Here is a 27,754-nt window from a genome sequence, read left to right as displayed (position 1 = left end):
AACCTTAAAAACCTCAATTGCTCTGACCACAAGCCCCAAAGATTCTGTCCTGTGTGAGCTACTGAGATGGCTCAGGAGATCCACATACAGGGCTGCTGAGCCAGAGTGCTCACACTGTCGCACTGACAACAACACTGTCTCTTTGCTCTTTAGCTCTAACTCCAAATTAGCCTCTCTATTACTGGGTCAATGTCATCTCCTCCAGGAAGCCTTCCTCGGACTTCCTGGCAGACAAGATGATTCCCTCCCTTGAGCTTCCTAGTTATACCGTTTCTCAACGCATCCATCATCCAATGAGCTCAGCCTCACCACCTACCTGAACTTGTAAGTTCACCACACCTACCCATAGTGCAGACAAACAGCTAGTCCAATGCTTGTGCTGAGGTTCAGGAGAACAAGTCATTTGGGATAGGATGGCAGGAAACTGGACTAAACTAAAGAAGTCACACCAACAAAGAAGAACTAGTATAGAGCTCTCTTTCCTGCACATGAAGGTCTCAGACCTGACCTGGTTCCTGCCTGCCGGAGACCAGGGTGTGCAGACAGCACTCTCTGCTTCATGACCATTCTCTATCATGTTGACTGTCTCCACCTTGAACACATTTAGGTTTCCTGGCTTTACCATGCCATGTCATTTCTTCAAATGCTGCATTTACTTCCGTCTAAGACAAGCAAACCATGGCATCTTTAACTTATGCCAGAATCCCTCAGAGGGAAAGACCCACTTCTGCTCCAGCTATGGTCACAGTTGTGACCGACACAGTTTTGAGTTGAAGTCATACACTAGTAGGAATGCCTGTCTCACGACGCATGCCACATCACTTCAACTTAAATGCACATGTAAGGGTGTATGCTGCCCAAAGGACTGCACAAAATCCCAAGTTCCGTCACAAAAACAGTTTCATTTGGGGAATGAATTAGTTTCATATCGCTCTAGACAGATGGACTTCAGATGTCTAATTACATCTACTTAAAATGCTAGCATGGTGGTTGTCTAAATCTCTTTTTTCTGTCAAAAATTCTTCCCAAGAATACTGACCTGAGTTTCCAATGTTATCTTATTTAAGTTCACATTAAACATTGTGGGTTTGGAATACCCACGCCTTCCTGTTTGTACATAAGAATAAACTCTCTGTTCTCTGCCTTCTGTCTTTCTTATTGCTCCATACCCTGCAGCCCTGACTATGAGACACCTCAGCAGAGGCCAACCACATCCTATATGTGCAGAGCTGTGCTAGCTGGTGGGATGGGGAGGTGACAGTTACACTGTCAGAACTGCCTACAGAATTCCTTTTACAGCCACACTTTTTAGTTTACATCGCCTCCAAAATATGATACACAGAATATAAACCTACAGTACGGTTCTGTTTGGTTGGAACAAAATGATACAGTTACTCTGTATGCTTTTAACTGTGCTTGGCTGGCTAAGGGATTTGGACTTTCATTCCTGATGGAAGTGTCTGATGACATCATCTTTCCCAAAGACACTGAAGGTTACACTAAGACGTTGAAACAATTATACTTAGTGACCATATAGAAATTATAATGCCCCCAAAATAAAAATTAGAATTACACAGTGTATCAGAATTATTAATGCAGAATTCTTTTTTACTGGAATTGCCAACCAGCAATAAAAATCCTTTAGTTTCACATGAGGAACCACTCCATGCACCCCCTCTTTCTCCACGCCATTGGGTCTTTGCTCCTTCAACAGAGTGAGTTGACTGCACAGAACACTTTGCTGAGAACGAATTCATCTCACGCATCACACTTAAGAAAGGATATTGTAGCCGGGCGTTGGTGGTGTACGCCTTTAATCCCAGCACTCGGGAGGCAGAGGCAGGCGGATCTCTGTGAGTTCGAGGCCAGCCTGGTCTACAGAGCCAGTTCCAGGACAGCCTCCAAAACAATACAGAGAAACCCTGTCTTGAAAAAAAAAAAAAAAAAAAGAAAGGATGTTGTATGTGGGGCAATGTCCTCTTCGTGAGTCCTTTTCAGAATTGAACAATGATGTAATGATCACTTACTGAGTCTAAATGCTCCATTAAGAATAAGAGAAGCAACACTGGGGGACATGACTCACAGTACTGTGCTCTGCATGCATGAAGACCTGAGTTCAAATCCTCAACTTGCACATACAAACTTGGGCATGGCCATGCCTTCCTGTAATCCTAGCCCTGAGAGTCTCTGAGGTTGTCAGTCACCAGCCTAGCTCCAGGTTATATGAGAGGCCTGTCACACCTGGTGTCTTCCTCCAGGCTCCACATTGAGGTACGCTAGCCTCTGCACTTGCACACACGTGCATATAGCTCATGAGCACACTACACAAAAAAAAACCCAACAAAACAAAAAACAAAAACAAAACAAAATACGGTCTGTTGACAAAGACCCACTTAAAAAGGTCTCACGAGATTTAGTTTAGTGAAACCTGATTTTAGGATTACTGAACTGGTAATCCTAAACTTGACACAGCCACCCAGGTACACATAGCTTTCAAATTTTTGAAACTCAAGCTTTACAAATTTAACTTAGGTCATTAGTATATAGATGCATTTTTAATTAAAATGCAAAATAATGAATTCTAGTCACCTTCACCAGCCAAAATACCTGGGGGCTGGAGATGAGCCTCAGCCGTTAAGGGAACATAGTGCTCTTTTTAGAGGACGGCATTTGGTTCCAGCACCCACATTGTCTGGCTCACAGATGCCTGTAACTATAGCTCCAGGGGGACCTGAAGCCTCTGGCTTCCACAGACACTGGGCTCATATGTGTAAGCATTCCCACCCCAACCCCATACATACAAACATGTACCTAACTAAAACCAAAATCGTTTAAAAAAATTTAAATAGGACTTGAAATGTAATTGATAATTCTTCCTTTCAGGACTGGATGTCTATAATCTGGTAGTATCCATTGTGAAGAAAGAATACAAAGTTAGACATAAAAATAGAGTACAAAAATGAGTTTAAATAAACTTAGTCACAAGAAATTACATGATTTTAAATGCTAAAATATAATTTGTAGTATGGGAATAATCAGCACTCATTATTAACTGCCACAGAACAAATGCTCTATTCCTCCCTGCAGAGTTGTTGGGTAATCTACAGTAAATTCATCTTATCTTAAAATACCTTTAAAAGTACATTTCCCTTTTCTCCTCCTTTTTTGTTTGTTTGTTTGTTTTTGGTAGCACTGGGTTCAAAGTCAAGCCCCAGCACCTATCAGGCAAACACTATATCTCTGAGATATACCCCTGCCCAATAGTTTTCTTCCCTCATTTGATTGGGTATTGGAGATCAAACCCAGAGACTTTCACATGCTAAGCAAGTGTTCTTCTACTGAGAACTACCCTGATCCAGTAATATCTCTTTGTATTGAGAGAATAAAAAGATGATTTATATTTTTCTCTAGCATGTGATATTATTTTCTTCTATAGTTCAGGGAAAAAATGTTTTCCTCTTCACTCCTCATAGGAAAGGTCAAATAAAATGCAAGGATCACTGACAATATTAGGAAAATTATACCACATTTCTGTATATATAAACAAGGCAATTTTCCTTTAGCATATGCTACACAGCTCCATAGAAAGATGTAGAACAGTATCTGAGGACATACTTCACTTGGTGTGGAAGGCGAGAGGAGCTAGGTACCTGGAGGCAAGAAGGACTGGAGACTTTCAGCCTGTTGGATTATGGGGTAATGGAACAACATGGCAGGGCATGGGCTAGTCCAGGCAGAAGAAACAGAATCTAGTAAGTGGGGAGACTTGAGAGAGCTAAGTGCTGTTCATATGACTCTGTGTGGAGAGGAAAAGAGAGGGTAGAAAAAGCCAGGTCATACTTCTTTCTATGACAGCTTTCTTTCACTCCTCAGCTAGGACCCTGCCCCTTCTATAATTTAAGAGAGAGAAACTTGACAATTGGACATAACCGCAGATGTAAAATTTGTGCTGATTAAGAATTAACAGAGGGCCTGAAGCCATGGCTCAGTGGTTAAGAGCACTGGCTGCATTTCCAGGGGACACAGGTTCCAGAGGAATTGGGGTTCTATTCCCAGCACTTAAATGGCAACTCAGAACTGTCAACTCCAGTTGCAGAGGATCGCATGACCGCCTCTGGCTTCCATGCTGTATGCATGGAATGCACAGACATTCATGCATGGAAAAACATCCACATGAATAAACACAATAAACAAATAAAATTTAAAAAGAGATAAATGACACAGCTTTCAGGGTAGACCCATTACAGTCACAAATTGATAAGTAACCTCACTCTTCCCAATTCTAGAGCAATTGCAGTGAGGACAGCGTGAGCTCCTTCCTTCTCTGGATGCCAGGAAGGGTAAGGATATATGTGTGTGTGTGTGTGTGTGTGTGTGTGTGTGTGTGTGTGTGTGCGTGCGCGTGCGCGTGTGTGTGTGCATGTGTGTGCACGCACAAAATAATGTAAATGCTCAAAGGCCAACTCCTGCCTGCTCTGAATTTTCATGTGGTCTCTGAGAGAAGGAAACATTTAATTTCCTCACAGATTTATTTTTACCTTTATTGATATATTACAGTATATATAATTATATATTACAGATGTATAAGTTATATGTAAGTACATGTGGCACTTTATATGTTATATTGTTCACTGTATGCTATATATTATAATATACACATACATGTATATATAGAATATGTGGCATGATTCTCTGAAATAGCAAAATCTAGCTAATTCACATCTGTATTATTTCACACACCTAATTCTGTGTGAGAAAACTTGATATTCACACTCAGTAATTTTCAGTAATCCACTCTACTGTCATTAACCTGTCACCATGGCAGTCAAGAGGTCTCTGGGATTACACCTCTCTGTCACCATGCATCCTTGACCAACGACATCCCTTAGTTAAAGACGGGTAAAATACTAACATCTGAGCCACAGAGAAAACATGAATAGGGAGATGCTTCAAAAACTAGTTCTATAAAGATTTCTCCGTAAAATGGAAGGTTTGGGAGTTGGTTGGGAGTGAAAGAAGAACTTTTCTATGAGCTACTATTATCACAAAGCATTTTGTTTTCTGTTTAGATGATGTGGGGAGAACAACATCTCATTTCTTAAAAGCATTACCACTTATTTTATACATAAATTCTAGTAGGTCCAGTCTATTAAATTGAAGTTTATATGTAAATGCACAGTTACTGGGATCTACGATTCCAGGAGATTTTTTTTTAATCTGCCTATACTATGTTTATACTCTACATCATTGATCCTGTGTGTTGATAAAAAGTAGATCTATTGTTTTTATCTTAAAATCTTATCTTTTATCTTAAGATTTTATCTCTTTATAGTAAATAATGGAGATTGGAGACATTACAGCCTTTTTCTGTTGCTGTTACTATCATGAAATACACAAAGCAGACTAGCTTTATATATAACATATATGAAGATTTATTTACCTTCCAGTTGGGGAAGTTAAAAGTCCAAACATCGGGTACAAGTTCTCGAGAGCGACCCTCACCTTGGTTGTATCATCTCATAGTGGAGCTCGACAGGAAGATGGGAAAGAAGTCTGGGGGGGCATGAGAAGCGAAAGACCCTAGGGTCTGGTTAAAGGCCTCTCTCTCATCAGCTGGCAAGTAAGAATTCCAGCACAGTGAACCGCTGCATAGGGCTATGATTCCCACCTGAAACCCTGCAGTTTTTTAGAAATACCACCAGCAACCCCTTGTGCAACCCCTAAAGCTCCTGGCTTTACTTTATTAAATCACAGACCCATCCAAGATGCCACGCCCCAATCTAATCCCATCAGCGTGAAAAGGACTGGGGGAGGGGGGGAGGGTTCTCTGCAACCCAGACATAACTGAGAGCTACCAAATGGCAGCCATGATTAATGCTTAGACACCTGCATCCCTCCATGGAGAAACCACATCACAATTCTCCCATTTCTCCTAACCCTCGTGTTTAAGCTCTGTGTTAAAATATATTTTTAATAAGCTGCAATTCTCACTTGACAGGCTCACAGCCATACTTGGGAATACTGTATTTTGATTCTGAGCAACTTTCTCTCTTTCTCTTTTTTTTTCCTTTTTGAAAATTTAAATTAGAAACAAGCTTGTTTTACATATCAATCCCAGTCCCTCTCCCTTGTCTCCTCCCTACCCCCCACTGACCCCCTATCTCATCCCCTTTCTGCTCCCCAGGGAGGGTGAGTCCTTCCATGGGAGAATCTTCAAAGTCTGTCACATCATTTGTAGTAGGGCCTATGCCCTCCCCCATGTGTCTAGACTGAGATTGTATCCCTCTATGTGGTATGGGCTCCTAGAGTGTCCTAGGGAGAAATACTGATTCACTACCAGAGGTCCCATAGATTAACCAGAGCCCCAAACTGACCCCCTCACACAAGGAGTCTGGAACAATCCTATGCTGGTTTCCCCCTTGTTCAGGTCAGCTGTTTCTGTGGGTTTCACCAGCCTGGTCTTAACCCCTTTGCTCATCACTCCTCCCTCTCTGCAACTAGATTCCAGAGTTCAGCTCAGTGTTTAACTGTGGTTGTCTGCTTCTGCTTCCATCAGCTACTGGATGAAGGTTCTAGGATGGCCTATAAGGTAGTCATCAATCACATTATCAGAGAAGGGCATTTAAGGTAGCTTCTCGACTATTGCATAGATTGTTACTTGGGGTCATCCTTGTAGATGTCTGGACATTTCCCTAGTGCCAGATTTCTCTTTAAACCTATAATGGTTCCCTCTATTACAACATCTTTCTCTCTCTTGACCCTTGTGTTTGATTATATAACAATATTCTAAAGTGATATGGAATAGAGTGAGGTTACCAAAACCACCTACTGTTATCCATTCTGAAATACTTGCCTACTAAAGTCCTGATCAGATTTTATGTTAGAGTGTGGTGGCATAATCTTATACTCCCAGGACTTGTAAGGCTGATGCAGGAGGATCATGAGTTCAAATCCAGTCAAGGCTACACAACAAAGGGGAAAACAAATAGGTAGTGGGACCTAATTATATCTGTCACCAGGCATATTGGATTCCAAGCATAATATAAATTGTCATCTCTAAAAAAAGGTAACACAGTACTATGCATTATTATTTCTCTAGTTTATATTAATCTAATTTTGGTATTAGCTCCAACAGTTAAAAAAACTAAAACAGTGTTTTCCTTCACTAAATTTCAAATCAAGTATTTGGTTCAATCTTACTAAACAATGCAGAAAGCCTTTAATATTATACAGTATGGTCTAATTCAGAATTGAAAAAGTTACACATTTGCTTCTACTATTATCTGTTATCAAAGGTTTAATATTTCTAAAGTGGGAGATCTTTAAAGGAGAAGTGAAGATTTTAGTCTCGTGTGGCAGTGTTTTTCTGCCAAGTCTAGGAGGATCCTGATGCAGCAGGGTTTTTACATTCTATGTGCAGAGGACTATGGGGCCCACTGAACAGCCACTGTTGCAGCAGGGAGGAGCTGCTTGCAGGCTTCAACTGCAAGCTGCAGGAGGCCTCTAAAACAGTCCAGATACTTAGTTGGCTTTCCTGAATGACCTGCAGCTTCAAACCTTTGGGATTAAGACACAGGCAAACTGCTCTTGCCAGGAAGCAAGCAGATGAGCACACCCAGAACTGAGTGCAATGTCATTGTCTTGCCTTTCTCCCTTTCAACATTATGTCCGAATCAGAAACCACGCCCCCCCCGCCCCTTAGCCCATTCGTCCATGGAAAAACACCATGGGTCTCAGTCTAATGTGTATGCTTGTCATGGGATTCTATCAGAACCTGAATTCTGGCGTCCTGGGTGAGAGCCTAGGCTGAGATCTGAATTTTTTTAATAAGCTCCTAAGTGATACTCAGGTGGCCTTTCTCCAAGTCAACCCTACAGAGCGAGAATCTAAAATAATCTTCATAAGTTTGTTTTGAAAGCAGTTTGGGTGACTCGGAGAAACCTTGTGAACATGTATTCAGCAGAGGCTGAAGAAACAACAATGAAACAATGGACTAGTAAATTAAATTAGGTTAAACATGAAACGCAACCTAAATTCAACACTAACTTGGAAAGCTTCCTCGTTAATTAACCTAGCAGGTAATTTTATTTAGCTACGGTTCGTTGAAATACACCATTATCCAGTAAAAGCTGGAGCTGTTTCGTGCACCACAGTGGCCATATATTTATCCTACTTTGCTCTGAAGAAATGTATGTACTTGCAAAACAGACCAATTTTTGCTTTCTAGAAGACCAGCTTCTGAATGGTCTAAAAAAAAGACTAAAGCCAGACTAAAAAAGAAAACAAGTCAACTTCTTTTTATTATATCCTGTAAGAAAATTTCTTATACATAACAGATGTGATCTTTTCATCCTGCCATTCTCAGTCGTGGAAAAGTGAAAGATTAAAAAATTACACCTCCCCATGCCCTTGGTGGGCACTGAAGGGTCTGAATTGATTAAAGTGTCACTCACCATTTACTGTGGTTAGTGCTTCATTAGGCACCGATAGGCACAATACATCTTTGTCAAGTACGTCTATGGAAAACTTAGCTCTCAGGCCATGAAAAAACATGCCCTAGACTGCAAGGAAAATCCCCGTGGAGAAAACATTCAATTCCACACAATAGAGTTTTAGTAAAAAGGGCAGTTTGGAACTAAATTTTCCAATATTTACCAAAATTATGTCTCCAAAAAGATGTATTTAAATATTAGGCAAATCGGAATAAAAGATAAACAAAAGTGAAAGTCTGGTTTTGAAGAGTGGCGTTCCAGGGTGACCCTGGAGGGGATTTGCAGGTTTCAGACCAGATTCCACATATGCAATTAAGAGCAACAAGAAACAATGATGCTCTCACGACACCAAAGCACCATGTGGTCCATAAGCTCCAAGGATAACTTCTGTCATACATGTTCAATAACATGTGTATGTCTATGATTTATTTGTAGTATTTTTAATCAAGTGGAAAACCAAATAATTTTTCTAAATTCTTTTTAGTTTTCTGTTTAGCATCTCAAAGTTCCTAGCCGTTAATCCAGGAAATCATCGAAAACCTTGCCTTTCCTGGGACACAGCCAAGCTGTCAGCTGTCATAGCCTGAGAATTCTTATTGACTCCAGCTCTTGCTCTTCCTTCTCCGCCTTCCCTTTCTCCCCCACCTGACATCTCCATCCACAAGTCCTAGCAGATTATGTCCTAGTGATAGCTTCTTCTAGGCAAGCACCAGGCATTGTCAGCCTAGAAGGATAGTGTGTTGGACAATTTTATGTCAACTTGATACAATGTAGAGTCACCCCAAAGCAGGGAACCTCACCTGAAAAAATGCCTCCGTGAGATTCAGCCATAGGGCCTTTTCTTACTTAGTGATCAACAGGGGAGGGCCCAGTCCATTGAGGGCGATGCCAACCCTGGATTCTATAAGAGAGCAGGCTGAGCAAGGCGGGGAAGCAAGCCGGTTAGCAGCTCCCCTCCCTGGCCTCTGCATCACTGCCTGTCATCAGGTTCCTGCCCTGTTTGAGTTCCTGTCCTGACTTTCTAACCCTTTCCTCCAGAACTTTCTTTTTGGTTACCTTGACTCATCACAGCAATAGTAACCCTACCTGAGACAGGTGGCTTTCTCAAGTTAAGCTGGACTGCTACTGGGCAAAGAACCTTTACGCCTCCACTTCCTCTTATCACTCTCCAAGGATACTATTTTTACCCTTTCCCTCAGAATTAGCACTATGCCGACTATTTTCTTGTGTAATAATGCATGATCTTGAATGCAAGGTGTACTTTTTCTCATGCTTGCAGCCAGCACACGGACTAATACAAATATTCAGAAAATGATTTTAAAAAGAATGAGTTGATCAATGAGTCAATCAATGACAGAAATGAGTCTGAAGACACAATCAAGGGAGATATCTTACTGATAATTAATATCACAGCCTAAGATAAAAAATGTTAAAGGTTGTTAATTTCCCCCCAAATAACACTACTCCAATGTTGTTTATAAAATATCCCAAAGGAATTCCAGCAGTTGCCATGGAAACCCCTCATTTAACAGCGAGAATTACTTGAATGCTAAAACTAAGAGATAGAATTAAGAGTTTTGGGCAGAGTGTAAAACAGATAGCCTAGAAAATAATGTCTGCCACCACCACTGGGCACCCCCACAACATAAGACAGTGACTGATCTTTAACAATGTCTGGATATTTGAAGATGATGAGTATGGATAATGGTTACCCACATAGACGACCAGGGACATCAGACTGCTGATAACCAATAACCATTTATAGTGAGTGGTAAAGAGAAAATGCCCCATTGAAGCCTACTCTGAGGAAAGCAAGACATAAAACTCAAAGCTTTACAACAAACAGCAAGGAAACAATGTATTTGTATTTCAGAGCAATTAATGAAGGAAGTCATTTAAAACACAACCAGAGATGGTGCTTCTCAAAGGATTTAGCATAAAGCAGGCAGAACAAGAAAAGCAAATGATGAAGCTTGAATGTCTTTGACTTCTGCTTCTCTTACAGCTGATGCAGAAAAAGGAAGCTATTTTTTAAGGTTTCTCTCAGCAAATGCTATAACTCCCATACAATAAAGCAGGGAATTACAGTAGAGTGGAGGGGTGCTCATGGGTATCTTACAGAGCCAAGCAAATCACCCATTTTAACCTTTTCTTTTTCATGAAACTGTATCTGGTATATCACGAAGAGAAATTACTAAACATTTCATGTAAACTGTTCTTCTACAAGGAGAATATTGAGATTCAATTTATGTTTTATGTTATGCTAATGTTTAGGTCCATTCATTAAATGGCATGGATTAATTCTGATGTCCACTGATTATGAATATTACAATCGTGCCACACTAAGATATGTGGCATGGTAGCTGATACTTAAGAACCATTTAGTAACTCGGAAAATATAGACAAAATAAGAAGTCAAGAACCCTTTTCATGATAAATGTCATGGTCCACTTTTTGGAAAAAGCTGTGAACTTTTTGGAGCATTGTCCAACACTTGCCTGGAATGTTGTTTATGTAGACTACCATCTGACTGAGGGGACCTAGATGAGGGCAATGGGCTAATGCAGGAGGGGTCTGCTTAAAGGCGGGTCAGCTCCCTTACACTCTTAAATATTCTGTAAAGTGTCAATCAAAGTGAATGAATGAATGAATGAATGAACGAACGAGTGGGTCTATTCACTGCATGCGTAAGGGAGATCCTCATGGAAATGGGGCTATCCTGGGCTTCTAGGAACAGTTTTGTCTTTTGTATTCTGTTTTCATTCTGTGCCACCATCACACAGTCTGGGAAAACATACCCAACATCTCCAGATGGGGGTGGGGTTTCAAAATGGTCATAAAGCAACACTGAAATTATAAACTGATTTCACGGTGTTACTTAACTCTGAAGCAGCTTCTAAGTTAAATGTGTTACATTAAACATGACAAAATAATGTAAGTTTATATATTTGCCACAATAAAGTTTTAATCTGTTGAGTTTTCATTAGGTTATGAATGTATTCAATCTCTAAAAGCAAATACGGTAAAAGCTAGGAATAAAGGAGGAATTGTTTAAACTATCAATCAGAAAGAATGATAAAGGCCTTGCTGGGCTCTGTAGGAAATGTAATTAGATAAGGATCTCACACAGCAAATCTCTCATCTCACAGGGGAACACAAAGAATACAAAATGCCATGTCAAACATTAACTACACACATGCACCCCAGAAAACACTGCTCCAGGAATCACTAAGTGTCCAACACATACCCAGAATTTCTGAGTATTCTAAAGGAATTTTAAAGCTGTTTATTTGCCACTGATATGTTATTTAAATTTTACTTTAATTCTTTTAAATTGTTGCTTTGGTGTTGTTAGAGACATGGCTTGCTGTTTAAGAACTGTCGATATTTTTACAGAGTTCCCCAGAACACACAGGGCAGTTCACAATCGTCTGTTAACTTCAGTTCCAGGCAATCTGATGCTCTCTCCCAGCCTCTGCAGGCACCAGGCATACATGCAGTACATATAAGTACTAAATGCATGTAGGCAAACACTGGCATATGTAAAAGAAATCTTGAATCATTGCATTGTTTTCTTATTCTTCTAATGACACTGTTTAGAAGTAATAATCAAAGAAAATTATACACAGAAATAAAAGAAACATAAGTATCTATGCTTATTAATTGCATGCTATAGCATCTAAAATAGGAAAAAATATCTCATAATATATTTAAAGTTTATACAACAGAATTTTTGTGAAGAAAATATGATTATTACTTGCACTATATCCTAGACAAAGCAGTATCAATAAGAGTTAATTCACAAATGCCAGAATAGCACAAAGTCGCCATTTCTGCCCACTGCTGAAACAGTACAGTCTCTTTATTGAGTACTGCCATGAGTGGCATTCATAGTGATTGCTAGTTTTTGTTCAATCACATCACTATTTTTACCCAATTATGTCATTCCCATGCATTCAAGACAGCATTCCATCTCTGTACCTTAACTGACCTAGACATTTCCTATTGGGTGAGACATTCATGGAAAGTCTTGTCTAATTAATTTTTCTATTGAGAAATTCTCATGTAATCCAGGCTGAGCTTCAACTCAGTTTGTAGCAGGGAATGAGCTTGAACTTCTGATTCTCTTGTTTCAACACCTCAAGCCCTAGGGCAGCAGCTATATACTACCACAGCTGTGTTTATAAGTTGTCCAGGGCATCAAGCATGCTAGGAAGTACTCTACCAACCGAGCTCCATCTCTGGCAATTTTTGTTTGTTTAAACAGCAAGTTCATATTGGATCCCTACAGGCTCTTCAACACATTCCTTCTATTCCCAGAAAATGTTTATCTTTTAAAAACTATGCATGTGCATTTTATTTCCCTTCATAACTGGCTCATAAATCAAAATGCGGTTTTCTTGTAACATCACTTTCCTATATAAACTTATTTTTATTTCACTAACAATTAAGTAGTAATGATTATCTGTCTCTACCAGCACACTCAGAGCCTGGCAGTTGCAAAGTTTCCCCCACTACTATTTTTTTCACTGGTTCAGATGCAGAGCCACTTTAACAATTATTCATGGACAAGGACTCTAGCAACCAGTTCTTCATAGTTAAAGCTATGAGTATTGGATTTTCACTAAGAGAAGGTCATGCAAGGAGACCAAGTATCTGATTAGGAAAATAAAAACAACACACACACACACACAGACAAAAGCACACATGGGTGACGTGTATGAAGCTGTAGTGATCTACACAGACTACATACAGCAACAATTCCAAGTTACAGTGAGAGGTTTTGTGTTTAGCAACTTAGAAAAGGCTAAGCACACGGAGACGCAGGCTTTAAACACTGTGAAGATGAATCTGACCCACAGAAACAGGGAACAGGATTAGGAATTTGTGAAAAGAGTAACAGCCCAGTGGGTTCCTTCCCACCACCCTCCTCTTCTCCAACACACAGCAGCAGGACACAATAAACTGAACCAAAAAAGCTTCAGACTCAGGGTAAAACGTGCATCAGAAAATGGGGAGGAGTTGAGAGAAACAAAGAAGAGTCTACTCAAAATGCGTGAATTGGTCTGTGTGACCATCAGCTCCTGTCTTTCTCTGACATGAGGACCACATCTACCAGTTATCAGCTTCTGAGGAAGAACCAAAAAAACTGACTTTGTAGGATTTCCCACAGAAATGTCAGGGCTTTCCCCATACAATACAGCAGTGGTAACTTTTCTCTCTCCTGTGACATGTACTGGCCAAGAAGTATCTTCAGCAAGGAAGTGTGGGCTCGTGGGCTGAGGCTGCCATCCATCACAATGGGAAAGCAATGATGGCAGAAGCAGCTCTCAGCCTTGACTCTTCATCTCAGAGCAGAGAGTGCTAGTATTACCTTGGCTTGCTTTCTTTTTATATTCATTGAAGGACCCCACCCCATGGGATGGCAATGCCCATATTCAGGGTGGGTTTTTCCCTCTTCAGTTAAACTTCTCTGGAAACTCCCTCAAAGACATGCCCAGAGTATGTCTGTTGGGTGACCTCATGTTTAGTCAAATTCCAATGAAGATTAAGTTTCAAAGATACATGAAGAGTCAGAGGGTCAACTGGTTTCTCCATTCATAATAACACATTTATAAAAAAATAAGCAAACAGCCAAGTACCCCTCTTATTTTCATACTTGAAGAAAGCTTCCATTTGAAATCAGAGGAAAAGAAAGCAAGATCAACTATACAATATGTATATTTCATCTATAAATTATGCTATCATATAACATATATCATGATACACATACTCAGATATCGCTTCATTATATGCATGTCCAGTTGATAAGGACCTGACTTGTGGTTAATATTAATCGTCAACCTGACAGTATCTACAACCACCTTGGAGACAGATCTATGGCCCCATCCGTGAGTGATTATCTAGATTAGTTTAAGTAAGATGAGACAGTCCATCCTAAATGTGCCCTCAGTGCCATGGGCTGCATAAAAAGGAGACAGCTAGCTGAGTATATGCATCTGGCAGTCTGCTTCCTGGCTGTAGACGGAAGGCGACCTTTTGCTCCTGCTGCCAAGACTTCCTTGTGGGATAGACTGTGTGATTGACCTAAACCCTTTTCCTCTTAAGCTGCTTCTTCTCAGGGATTTGGCCACAACACTAAGGATAGTAACAAATACAGATGGCCCTGTTTGTTTTCCCAAACAGGAAATACATGGCATACTTCAGCTGGATATGGCTGAGCTGCTAAGGCACTTCCTGCTCTTCCAGGTGACCCTGGTTTGCTCATAGCACTCACAGCAGGTGGCTCACAACTGCCCCTAACTCCAGTTCCAGGGGATCTGACTACCTCTTCTGGCCTCTGTATGCATCTGCATATCCATGGCATATACTTCCATTGACATACACACACAGAGACTAAAAATGAGTAAGTGTTTAAACTGTATACACACAAAGGTTTAACACCGTGTCTTCCTTAAAGATGACCAACTTAAACTATATGGGTATACAACAAACTGCCCCATACTTAAGGCTCAGGGACCATTGTGGTAGAGGGAGAGAGAAAGATTGTAAGAGCCACAGGACCAGGGACTTTGCTGTGAGATTGTGTCTCCTAGTAACATCAGAAGTTACACGCATAAAGTCTCATCAACAAGACTTCCCAAAGGTGACTTGAAAAGTGAGGACACCAAGGAACATTCCAACCTGGATGGAGAAAAGGCCACAGAGGCTTCCACATAAGTACACATAAAGAACCACAGATGAGTAAAGCTGGAAGAAGAAGAGGTGGTCCTCCCTGGGGATGAGCACGGCAATTCGTTGTCCATTGACTACAGGCAGCCCTGAAAACCTACACACAAGTAGCAGGTTATGGACTTAACAAGTTATATTTAGGAATATATGGGTGTATGCATATACGTATGCATGCAATAACAACTAGTAAAAACATGAGGCCATGGATTTGAAGGAGATCAGGGAGGGGCATATGTGAAGGCTTGGCAGGAGAAAAGGAAAGGGAGAAGTATTGTAATTAAAATACAATCTTAGAAATGAATATATATGACTCAGGGGAGAGGTGAGCTTGGACCCCTGTCTCAGGCCTGACTTCTGTTTGCCCACTCTGGGATCTCCAGGCCTAGAGACTGCAGGCAGATCGACTTACTCCCAGTAGATCAAGGAACCACCAGTGTGCTGACATCAATGTCCTAGTACTGCTACGACCCACCAGGAGAGGGACTGCTTCAGACCTAACTGCAACCACGTGAGACCCATCAGAGTACTGGACCTGCTTGCACCTACCAGAAGACAACCTTGGACCCATACCCGCCAGGAGAGGAAGAGACCCCCACCTTCACCCACTAGAAGAAGGGACGAGAAGACAACAATATAAGAATATATTCAACAACCAAAAAACCAATATGATGCCACCAGAGTCTAGGGACTCTACACCAAGACCTGAACATCTAAACACAGATGAAGCAGGAGAGAACAACCTTAAAAACAACTTCATGAAGATGATAGAGACCCTAAAAGAGGAAATGAGAAAATCATTTAAAGAAATGGAAGAAAAGACATAACACCAGTAGCAGAGTCACTGAGATTGACAATTAACAAATGGGACCTCCTGAAACTGAGAAGATTCTGTAAGGCAAAGGACACAGTCAACAAGACAAAAAGGCAGACAACAGAATGGAAAAAGATATTCACCAACCCCACATCTGACAGAGGGCTAATTTCCAAAATTTACAAAGAATCTAAGAAACTAGTCTCCAAAACATCAAATAATCCAATTAAAAAGTGGGGTATGGAACTAAATAGAGAATTCTCAATAGGGGAGTCTAAAATGGCTGAGAGACACTTAAGAAAGTGCTCAACATCCTTAGCCATCAGGGAAATGCAGATCAAAACAAGGGCTAAAATAAAAAAAACACCAATGACAATTTATGCTGAAGAGGATGTGGAGGAAAGGGAACACTCCTCCACTGTTGGTTGGAGTGCCAACTTGTATAGCCATTGTGGAAATCAATATGGAGATTCCTCAGGAAAATGGACATCAGTCTACCACAAGATCCAGCAATTACACTCTTAGGCATTTACCCAAAAGATGCACATTCGTACAACAAAGACATCTATTCATCTATGTTCACAGCAGCATTATTTATAATAGCCAGAACCTAGAAGTAACCTAGATGCCCCTCAACTGAAGAGTGGATAGAGGAAATGTGGTACATTTATACAATTGAGTACTACTCAGCAGAAACGAACAAACAAACAAAAAACAATGGAATCTTGAAATTCACAGGCAAATGGATGGAACTAGAAGAAACCATTCTGAGTGAAGTAACCCAGTAACAAAAAGACAAACAGGAAATGTACTCACTCATATGTGGATTTTAGACATAGAGTCATATAATCCACACCACCAGTGAAACCAGGAAACAAGTAGGATCCTAAAAGAGACATAACATACATGGTCCCCTGAAGAAGGGGAAAGGTACAAGATCTCCTGAGCAAATTGGGAGCATGAGGGGAGGGGAAAGGGAGCTAGAAGAAACAGAAGCAGAAAAGAGGAGGGGAGAGGAGGACATCAGGGAGCAGAAAGGTTAAGTTGGGGAGGCAGGAAGAATAGAGGAGAGAAAGATAAGAGATACTATAATAGAGGGAGCCATTATAGGTTTAAAGAGAAATCTGGCACTAGGGAAATGTCTAGAGATCTACAAGGATGACCCCAACTAAGAATCTAAGCAACAATCGAGAGGATACCTTAAATGCCCTTCCCTGATAATGAGATTGATGACTGCTTTATATGCCATTCTAGAGCCTTCATCTAGTAGCTGATGGAAGCAGAAGCAGACACCCATAGCTAAACACTGAGCTGAACTCTAGAATCCAGTTGCAGAGAGGGAGGAGTGATGAGCAAAGGGTCAAGACCAGGCTGGTGAAACCCACAGAAACAGCTGACCTGAGCAAGGGGGAGCTCATGCAACCCAAACTGCTGCTGGGAAACCAGCATAGGACTGATCCAGACCCCCTGAACATGGGTGTCAGTGAGGAGGCCTTGGCAATCTATGGGGCCTCTGGTAGTAGATCAGTATTTATCCCTAACATACAAATGGACTTGGGGAGTCCATTGCACATAAATGGATACTCTCTCAGCCGAGACCCACGGGGGAGGGCCTAGGCCCTGCTACAAATGATATGGGCAGACTTTGAAGGCTTCACCCTCCCTGGGGAGTAGAAAGGGGCTGAGATAGGAGGTTAGTGGGGGGCAGGGGAGGAGGAGAGGGAGAGGGAACTGGGATTGACATGTAAAACAAGCTTGCTTGCAATTTAAATTAAAAAATCGGAAAAAAGAAAGCTAAAACAAACTGACACAGATTTTGCGATATGTTTCAGCATTTTTTCATGTGTTTCATAAACATTTTTAAACTTTAAATAGTTGATGTGAATAAAGGCAATGAAACTACAAAAAAATATAATTAGAAGATCCAGGAAACAAAGATGATACAAAAAAAGAAAGGGCATATAATCATGAATACTACCTGACATTAATTTTGAGTAATCTGATACACGCATGTATAAAAACATAATGCAGATTCTACACAGGGATAGTAAGATCAAAGCGGAGTGGGGCGAGTTTGGTAGGCCAGGGTGAAGTCTTCACCACCATGACACTTAGTATAATGTCTAAAAGAGTAAATCAAGAGTGCTTGCACAGACAAGGCCATAGATTAGCTCTCCAGCAATGCAAATCAGTCAACAGAATAAATTGATAGATAATAAGACAAGCATGTTGAACTTATGAGGTGTACAGTATTGCCCAAAGAGTTAAAAAGGCATCCTGAGAGGTTAAAGAGAAGTCATGGGTAAAGTGGATGGCTGAGCCTGCTACTGACATTGCTGTGATAATTGTTAGTTAACCAGCTATATTTGAAATCGCCACAGCTTTCTCTCTGGAAATGGAAAATAATAGTTGAAAGCTTTGGTTAAATAAGTTGGACATGGAGCTAACAATGGGAGTAGGAAGTGGACTTAGGGCCTCTTCTTTAAATAGCAAACATTGCAAGCTGGGGGAGATGATTTCTATGTGACTATATATATACAACTTAAAATATGACGTGGGGATGGGGAGATGGCTTAGCCACACAGTGCTTCCTGCACGAGCACAGGGACCCAGGATCGGATCCCCAGCACTCGCATAAATAGCCAGGCATGGTGGCATGCACCTGCATCCCCAGAGCTGGGAGGTGGAGGCTGGTAGCTCCCTGGCAAGCAAATCTTGAGGAACCTAGGTGTTCCAGGTTCATTAACAGACCTGTCTCTAAACAATAAGTTAAAGAATGAACAAATGAATGTATGAATGAATAAATAAAAACTAAGTGAGCAAATAAATAAACGAAGGCATTGGAGAATGATGCAGGGAGAGTCTTGACAGTGATCTCTAATTTTACACATGTACAAGCATGCCCAAACAGACGATCACATACACCCCACACACCAAAAAACAAATAAGTAAAACAAAGATACTAACCTACATGACACATTCCTTAATTTACATATGTCTGCATTAATACACAGAACCATATTTTACCCACGCCCTACTCTCCCATTAAGACTCTGCTGAGTCAAAACTTCTAATTCTGAAGAGAGAGCCTGCATGTTCATTTCCTTAAAATCAAATACTGCACCTTTGACTTCACTGTCATATTCCATGCTATAATCCAATATAAATGCAACACATTTAATTTTGTTGATTGACAAACCCAAAAGACAATGTGAATACTACTTTCAACATTTATATAGTTTTATATTTCCCAAGAATTTCTTGTAATCACATCTTTCTATTCTCATAATCTAGTGAGTCTGTGGAGTGGACCAAGATTATAATAATGTCATGAAACTTACTATCAGTGACTATTTCCAAATCATTCAGAAATCCATTTGTGGGGAGCCAATTACTTTGCTAATGTTGATTAAAAAGAAATTAGGTAAAATTTAATTTGTTTTATAAATATTTAGCAGGGAAGTCTACATTAAATGATTCGTTCTGTATATTGTAATTACTATTAAGTGGTCAAATATCTGGACTGAAATATATATTCTTTGCCTCATAGATACACACTGATAAACAATGAGATGTAAAAACTATAACCTCACATTGTTTAAATTAAACTGCTCCCTTGACCATTCCAGAGGCAACTCTGGTTTGGTGAGTTGGCAGCCATCCCACAGTTTCACAACCAGACAGGGTCCAAACTGTACTGACCAAGATAATTCGCAGGCAATGATAAATTTTCTGTAAGGAGTTTTTGCAGCCAGCAGTCAGTGCTTAGGTATGACCTAACACTCAAATACAGCAAATCTCTTCTGATTGAAATAAAGGATCAATTATCGCTCTAGTGTACTCTAAGTCATATGGCACAGTTAGACCCTCTGCACCTATTATCCTTGCAGAATAATCAACTCCCCAAGGTGGTATTGTATGTTGATGAGGTATATGGCCACTAAAAAGTTAAGTGGCCCCATTACTTGCAATGGACTCCGAACCACGGATGCCACCAGGTACATGAAGGTCATTGTGGCTGTCCCCAGTTCTTCTATTCTGTGACTACAGCAAGTCAGTTGGATCATGAATTATTTCAGCACTGTTTAAGGACTACCAGAGACCTATTAAATTTCACAATAACCATTTCATATCTTCCTTGGTCTTATGACTGCAATAATTAGAAAACATGCAGCAGCATTGACACAGAGATGACTCTGTTGTAGCTCAGGCATCCCAGTTCTCATTCTTCCTTAGAACTCCTTTAAAATTGGATGTATTCACTTTAGCAGAAGTGATAAACGAGTAATGACTAAGAGCTGGGAAAATGTATGTCAGCATAGATAGCAAGCAGTACCATGAAAATGTATCCAATTCAATGATTCATGTCTTGGCCTTTTTGAAAGTCTTCCCTGAATAAAATTATATAGTAGAAGCTATTGGAATAAAGCTGTCAGGAGAGACAGACAGTACAAGCTCGAGAGTGAGAACCAGAGCCACCCAAAATACCTGAGCTACACAAAAGACCGAACACGAACAGAAGCATGATATATTATCAAGTATTTTGTTAGTGTTACAGAGCTACATTATTAGTAAAACAAGACCAGTTTCTTGCAAATGATCTTATGAGACAGTACAGAATGAGTCAAGGAAGGGGCACTCAGAATATGATTCTATACTGAATATTGCAATTTTTCTCACCATCTGACATGCTTATATTCCTGAATGTTGCTTATTTTGTTGTATAATAGGGAAGTAATTTAAAAGCATAGCAGAGATTAGATACCGTTTATGGTCAATAAAAGTACCTACTATTACTATTATTAACATCCAAGTTTTCAAATTAACATAGACTTCACATAGAATATAAATTTACGCTCAGGGTAGCAGGTGTAGGAAGGTTCATTTATGGTTCTTTCTCTTAACAATGGGATGTAAACCCAAGTCTTAAGAAATTTCATTGTATAAACTGCTGTGTTTCAGGACATAAATCAGTAAAGATAATGGCAGAACACAATATTGCCAATATGAATGGCCAATAAGTTATGTAATATGAATCAGAGCCAAATGGCTTTATGATACTTCATAATTAGGCAATATTCTTTCTAATACATTAAAAATCAGTTCTGATACAGACGTTTTCCTATACATTATGACTAGCACAGATTTTTTTCTTTAACCACCCAGCTGCTACCACATTAAATAAATTAATTTTAATCTTAAATCAGAGATGTAATAGAGACAGGGTGATTTAATATGCAATCTCATTATGTTTGACAGGCTTATTTATAAATGATCTGCCCCACATTTTGACAAGTACAGTTAATATGTTAATTAGCTTTAGAAGATGATGATAGGAAGCGCCTGACACACCATCATTCTTTGCACACTGTGTTGGGGGGCACTACCGTTGGGGCACTACGGGCCCCCCTCTAATGCACAATGCCTTTGATGAGATAATCACTTATTAACCACAGATAGTTTAGCTACCTGATATTAAAAATTAATCCTGTAAAATAATCCCCAACAGCGTTCTGTTTTAGCGAGTATGTACAGCTCCAAGCACAGCTCTGAGCATGCATCTCTGAGCATGTGGAGAGGAACAGAAGCTTGCTTAAAACCCCAGCTCTGCAGAGAGAGCAGTGCTCTCCAGCCAGTGAAGAGCTACACAGACAGGCTGCCTTCACATCCATGCTCCCCTGCCTGTGCTCTGCACACGCCTAAGTCCCTGTGGTTTGCAAGCTTAGCAATGCTTTTCCATGCTTTGACTTTCAAGGAGCTACAAAGCCCAGGCATTAACAGACATTTTACAAGAGGCAATGTTCAATTCGATCTTCATATATGAAGTAAACAGAGGTATAAAAACTACCTTGATGAGTTCTTAAGTTACCCTGCTTAGTCACACGTCGCCATGGTGCTGGCGACCCACACGAGAAGCGCCTAACAGTGCCAGCTCTGATTTCCATCACACGCTGACAGTGTTATTGCATATGTGTCTTCATTAATATTTTTAGTGCCTGTGGCTATTTAACACTGTATAGGGATCATCAGTTTTTAGTTACTTCAGCCCCAGGACGGTAAACGAACTGTAAAAATAGCCTGAAACTCCTGCCACCTGCCTCCCTGCTGCTGTCCCTGAGTTAATATTTGTATTTCTTTTTGGTGCAGCTGAGCCGTGACTCAATTACAATCCCATTTCCAGGTGTGTGAATGTCCTGCATCGACACCATTGATTATGCAAAAAAAAAAATTCAGTGCCCTGTGAACGTCCCTCTCATGGGAAAGACACATGCATTTTTACCTGACTGAAAAATAGCAAGACAACTTTTAGAAAATTGTGCAGAATGAAATCAGATTCAGAGTGACAGGCATAGCATAGACACAGCCTAGATTTTGGGCTTAGATGTGAACTGAAAATAAGCATGAAGCTGCTCAAACCTAGCACATTTGCTACTTGCTTCTGGCAACGAAAAATCTTGGCATGGGGACAAAAGGGCATTTGGGGTTCATTATTTTCTACCGGATTTCCCCCTTCCTCTTAAATAATAGGCTTCTTCGTATGCTTCTATTGTGTCTCTGTTCAAAGTAAATTGACAGCAAGTGCCCAAAACATGGAGTGAGGTGAAATAGGGCAGATTAGAAAATGAAAGTCAGAGCCACTGTGTGTGTGTGTGTGTGTGTGTGTGTGTGTGTGTGTGTATACATGCACATATGTGTATATATGCATATGTGTGCTGGTGTGTGTGTGTATGCATGCATGCATATGGAGGCCAGAGGTCAGCTTTGAGAGTTGTTTCTCAGGAAGCTCTCTACCTTTGAGGGAGGAGGGCAGTTATCTCACTGGCTTGGAGCTCTCCAAGTAGGCGAGACTGGATAGACACAGAGACTCAGGGATCTGCCTGCCCAGCACATTCACAACTGTACATTGGTTTGGGGGAATGAGTTCAGGTTCTTCAACTAAGCAATAACCCCAGTCTCTCAAACATTATTGTCTGTGTGCTGTACATATATGGGAGTATTTGTATGTACGAGTGGAGGTACTGATGCGTATCATGGGGAGGCCAGGGGTCAATGGTGTCCTTGATGTCCACCTTAATTATTGAGACAAGGTCTCTCCCTGTATTTGGAAATCACTGGTTTGGCTAAGCTGACCTCCAGTGCCTGCCTGTCTCCTCATCCTTTCTGCTGGGTTACAAATATGTACCACTATGCCAAACTTAGGTCATGACACTTGTCCTCATCCTCTGTGCTGGATTACACGTGTGTGTCACCATGATAAACTTAGGTCATGACACTTGTCCTCATCCTCTGTGCTGGATTACACGTGTGTGCCACCATGATAAACTTAGGTCATGACACTTGCAAGCATATATAACTGAACCATCGCCCTAGTCCTTAGAGCACACTTATTTATTTATTTATTTAGTTAGCCAGCCAAACTTGAGCTGGAGGCACAGGAAGAACAATTCCTTGTGGTTAGGAGGATATAATCTTGACTAAACTGCCAAGCAACTGAGACAAAACTGACTCTACCCCACAAATATTTCAAAACACATTTTATTAGTAGAGAACTTAGCTGAACTCACCGAAAGATGACTAAGAATTTCCATATGCAAAAATAAATGAAAAAATACTTTGTAACCCAAGACTGTGATATAATTATTATTTGCACAGCCAACTCTTAACTAACAGCAGAAAGTAGCAAATGATTATTAAGAACAACTAACTGGTACCCTGGTGCGTGCACTGGCCTCTATCTCTAACTTTCCCCCATTATAATTAAGAATCTAAGTATCTACGTTGCCCAAAGATAGGCCTATCCTTAGAGGAAAATATGAACTACAGAAAGAGTAAATAAGCATTAAAAAGCCAGGGCCAGGAAGTGTGATGAAAAGATGGATTAGCTCAGCCACTCAGCAATAGATGGTGATATTTATTCTTGGGATTTTAGAATATCATTAAAATGTGGTTAGATTTAAGATAAGGCATAAAGATTTATGACAACACATCTCCGGGTGTTTGATGGCCTATATTTTTACAGTTTTATTGAAAGCTATATATCTAGATTCTATGATGATAGCTACATGTACATAAGATGCTGCAGATGACTTTAGTGGTTCCACAGAGCACCAAACCCCACAGCTAGGGGTATTTTAACACCCATTAAGAAAGTTCCTAATTTTTTAAGCCAAGATTTGCTCAGGGTAAAGTCATGAAGTAACTACACAGGAGGAAGATAAATGATACATACTGAAGCTTTACCGAGGCCATAAACATTATATGCTCATGTAGCTAAATTCTAAATACAGGAGCACAATCACCCAAGAATGATGGCTCTTTTAGAAAACAGCCACAAGCTATATGAATGATTTCACGTCAGACCCAGTTGTGAATCCAGAAAAGGAAAAGCTGTGCTCAACAGCCATGGGTGACTCTCACCAGAGTGTTAAGAATCAGATTCATTCCCCTTGATGATTATGACATTTAAATCTCACAATATTGGGAATGCAGAGTAGCTTGCCAGTATTAACGAGTATGCAAAAAATACTACCAACCATTCTACTACGCTAAAAAAGATTTTAACAGCTGGCCAAATACTGCATGAAATGATTCTGAGATTATTCCATATTTTTAAACATTCAAGGCATTTCTTTATCAATAGCTTTCAATCAAACCAATTACCAGAGCTATGTAGTAAATATAAACTCGTTCCATGTTAGTTCTTACTTTATTGCTCTTTGGAGATACACACTTCCTCATTATAAAATAAAACCATAAATTATGACCTTACAGAGAACATTAAAGTACTGACAGAAAAAAAGCCTCTGATCTTGTCCATCAAGGGTTATCTCTTGAATCCCAGGCTAATGCCTGGAAATCCAGCATGGAACTGATTAAGACCCCCTGAATGTGGGTGTCAGTGATGAGGCCTAGGTTATCTATTGGGCCTTGGGCAGTAGATCAGTATTTATCCCAGGTATACAAACGGACTTTGGACTCCCATCCAACAATGTGAGAGGCACTCTCACCCTGAACTCTTGGGGGAGGGTCTAAGCCCTGCCCTGGATGAAATGACAGACTATGGACACCCTCATGGAGGGCCTCACCCTCCCTGGGGAAATGAGGGGATATTGGGGGGTTGGTGGGAGGGCATGGGAGGAGGGGAAGGAAACGGAGAGGGACCTAGAATTGACATGTGAAGCAACCTTGTTTCTAATTTAAATTTAAATTTAAAAATAAAAAAAGAACTCTTAGAAGGTTCCAACTGGAGCAGACTCTGATGAGGTACCATTCCCAATCAGGTTTAAAGAGGCAACAGTACTGTCACACACAGGCAACATTCCTACACCACTGATCTTCCTCCAGACTGGCAGATGTCTGTCTAGGTTTGGGACAGACCAAGCATGCCACACTGTTTAGTTAAAGTGTTCACTTCTTACCACATGTCAAGGCAGGTGGAGTATTCTGTAGAGCCCAGGAGAACATCAGGAGGTCTGTACCACAAGGTAACCACTTCATTGGAGTACGTGTGGCTAGGGACGGATTTTGCTCTTGCAAGACCTGTAGGTTACAGGAAACGTAAAGAGGTTAAATGGGCATGAAGGGGACATGCAATTTAATTCCAAATGTTACATTTTAGAAGGTTAAACAACACTACTGTAATTCAGATTCATTAATACAATGCCAAGATTAACATATTTGAAGAGAACATATATAGTCTCTATGCTTTTAACATGTTAATAATTATAATGCATACTGAAAATAAAGCATTTGTGCTATGGATCTATTAAAACATCACTAAACAAAATCAGAACTACCTTAGAATCAATCCCCCTGGTTACTTCATTTGCTTTGCAGAACTCTAGTTTGAGAGTTCCAAATTTGTAAGTCGTATCAGTAAGGCTCTTTAGCCAACTAACTTGCAGAAAAGATAAATTAAGAAGGCTAAAGACTCCCAGCTACACAAAGGATCAGTGCTACCAGTGTTTACATGTGTATTGAATCTGTAAGGAGAAACTGCAATACTTTTCTCAAAGTGTTGCCCAAATGGTTCTTATGGTGTGAGTGTTTCTCAAAAACTCACACGTGGATACACACTGGAGAAGGTTATCTGAAAAACCAATGGGTTACATAATTATAAAGTAATGATCAAACTGGAACATACTGATGATGAAAGCTGATATCAAGCTGCAACTTGGCAACATTACTTTAATAGACAATATGCAATTTGACCTAATAACTGAAAATATTTACACACAGATACAAGACTGCTAAACAAAACAAAACATGTATTCATGTATGTTGTCCATGGTTTACCTCTGGAATGTGTGATTATCCATTTTAAGAGGATTCATTTTATGGTAGCATATGCACATGAATGTGGGAGCCCACGGAGGCCCAAAGAGGGTGTCAGAGCTCCTGGAGCAGGAGCCACACATGTCTGTGAGCTGGCTGATGTGGGGACTGGAGCCAACCATGGTCCTGTGCAAAGCAGTATGTTACACCATGCTCCTGCCTGCTGAGCCATCTTCATCCCTGCCCCTCTCACAGTTCAGAAAGGTTTTCTGAGTGTTTTCCTCAGGTTGTATGTAATGACTAATTCTTTTTCAAAAATGTTTATTTGTAGTGCTAAGAAGGATCGATCACATATCCCTGCCCCTGCATGTGAAGAAAGCATATTACCAACAAGCTGTGCCCCCAGCCTAATCCCTTTTTTAAAACATGTATTTTTATTTTTAACTCTGTGTGTGTGTGTGTGTGTGTGTGTGTGTGTGTGTATGCACATACGTATGTACGTACATGTACATGCTCATGCTTTGTGGGCATGCACGTGGGTGCCTCTGGAAGCCTGAAGAGGGCACTGAATTCCCTGGAGTGGAGGTACAGGCAGTTGGCTGCCTGACCTGGGTGCTGAGAACTGAACTCGGTCCTCCTGCAGGAGCACTAAACATTCTAAACCACTGAGCCATCTCCTCACCCTTTTACTTCTTTTAAAGATCATCCATCTCACAACGCTGTTCTTGAAAATAAAACAAGTCATAATAGGTTATTTTCTTACTCTGGCATTAAAGATTAATGCAATATTATTTTAGACCTGAAATGTTCCCTCATGGTGCATTTGTTAAAGACAGTGGCCCACAGTGGTACTGGGAGTTGATGGACCTGTCCAGGAGATGAGGCCCAGCTGAAGGATGTTGGCTCACTGGTCATGCTCTTGAAGGGTATGTCAGGGTGATAGCCTTTCTCTCCTTGCTCCCTGACAGCTACAAGGTAAACAGCTCTGTTCTACTATGGGCTTTGGCCTGTAATATTCTGCCATTAGCATAGGCCCCAAAACAACAGGGCCAACCCATTACTGACTGAAACTTCTGAGACTACGAGCAGAAAGAAACCTCTCCTTCATCTAAGTTGAACAACTCTGACACTTTTTCAGTTAAGTGAGAAGTCAACACAAGTATATAAGATCGCTTATCCGTATTATACCTGAAGTATAATATAATACAAGGTTTCTGTTGTGAGCCTGCTTTAAACATGTTCATTTCAATGATATATTAAGATTATCAGAGGTGTTTAGGAACATGACTTCTTCCTTTTTTTAACCATGGCTGTTAATTTTCTGGGTTATTGGTAAACTTTCAAATTAATGGCATAGCTGATAGGACAAAGAATTGTTAATTAATTGAATTAACATTATAGTCCATTTTTTACAGTATAGTTTTCACAATAAGGTGATGACATA

The 27,754-nt window shown here is 40.4% G+C and overlaps 1 protein-coding gene across 8 annotated transcripts in view; it reads right to left on the bottom strand.

Annotated features, from left to right (window-relative positions):
- Positions 1-27,754, bottom strand: part of Cdk14 (cyclin dependent kinase 14) — a 535,385-nt gene that overhangs the window by 206,100 nt on the left and 301,531 nt on the right. For all 8 annotated transcript variants that reach the window (XM_013123504.3, XM_040735840.1, XM_040735837.1 and 5 more), the window contains one exon: positions 25,455-25,575. In XM_013123504.3, coding sequence (XP_012978958.1) covers positions 25,455-25,575 — 121 coding nt within the window. The remainder of the gene's footprint in view (positions 1-25,454; positions 25,576-27,754) is intronic.

The sequence above is a fragment of the Mesocricetus auratus genome, unplaced genomic scaffold (genome assembly GCF_017639785.1).
Source record: "Mesocricetus auratus isolate SY011 unplaced genomic scaffold, BCM_Maur_2.0 Super-Scaffold_100051, whole genome shotgun sequence".
NCBI lineage: Eukaryota > Metazoa > Chordata > Mammalia > Rodentia > Cricetidae > Mesocricetus > Mesocricetus auratus.
Note: the sequence above shows the minus strand (reverse complement) of the source record. Positions and strands in the feature narration are given on the sequence as shown.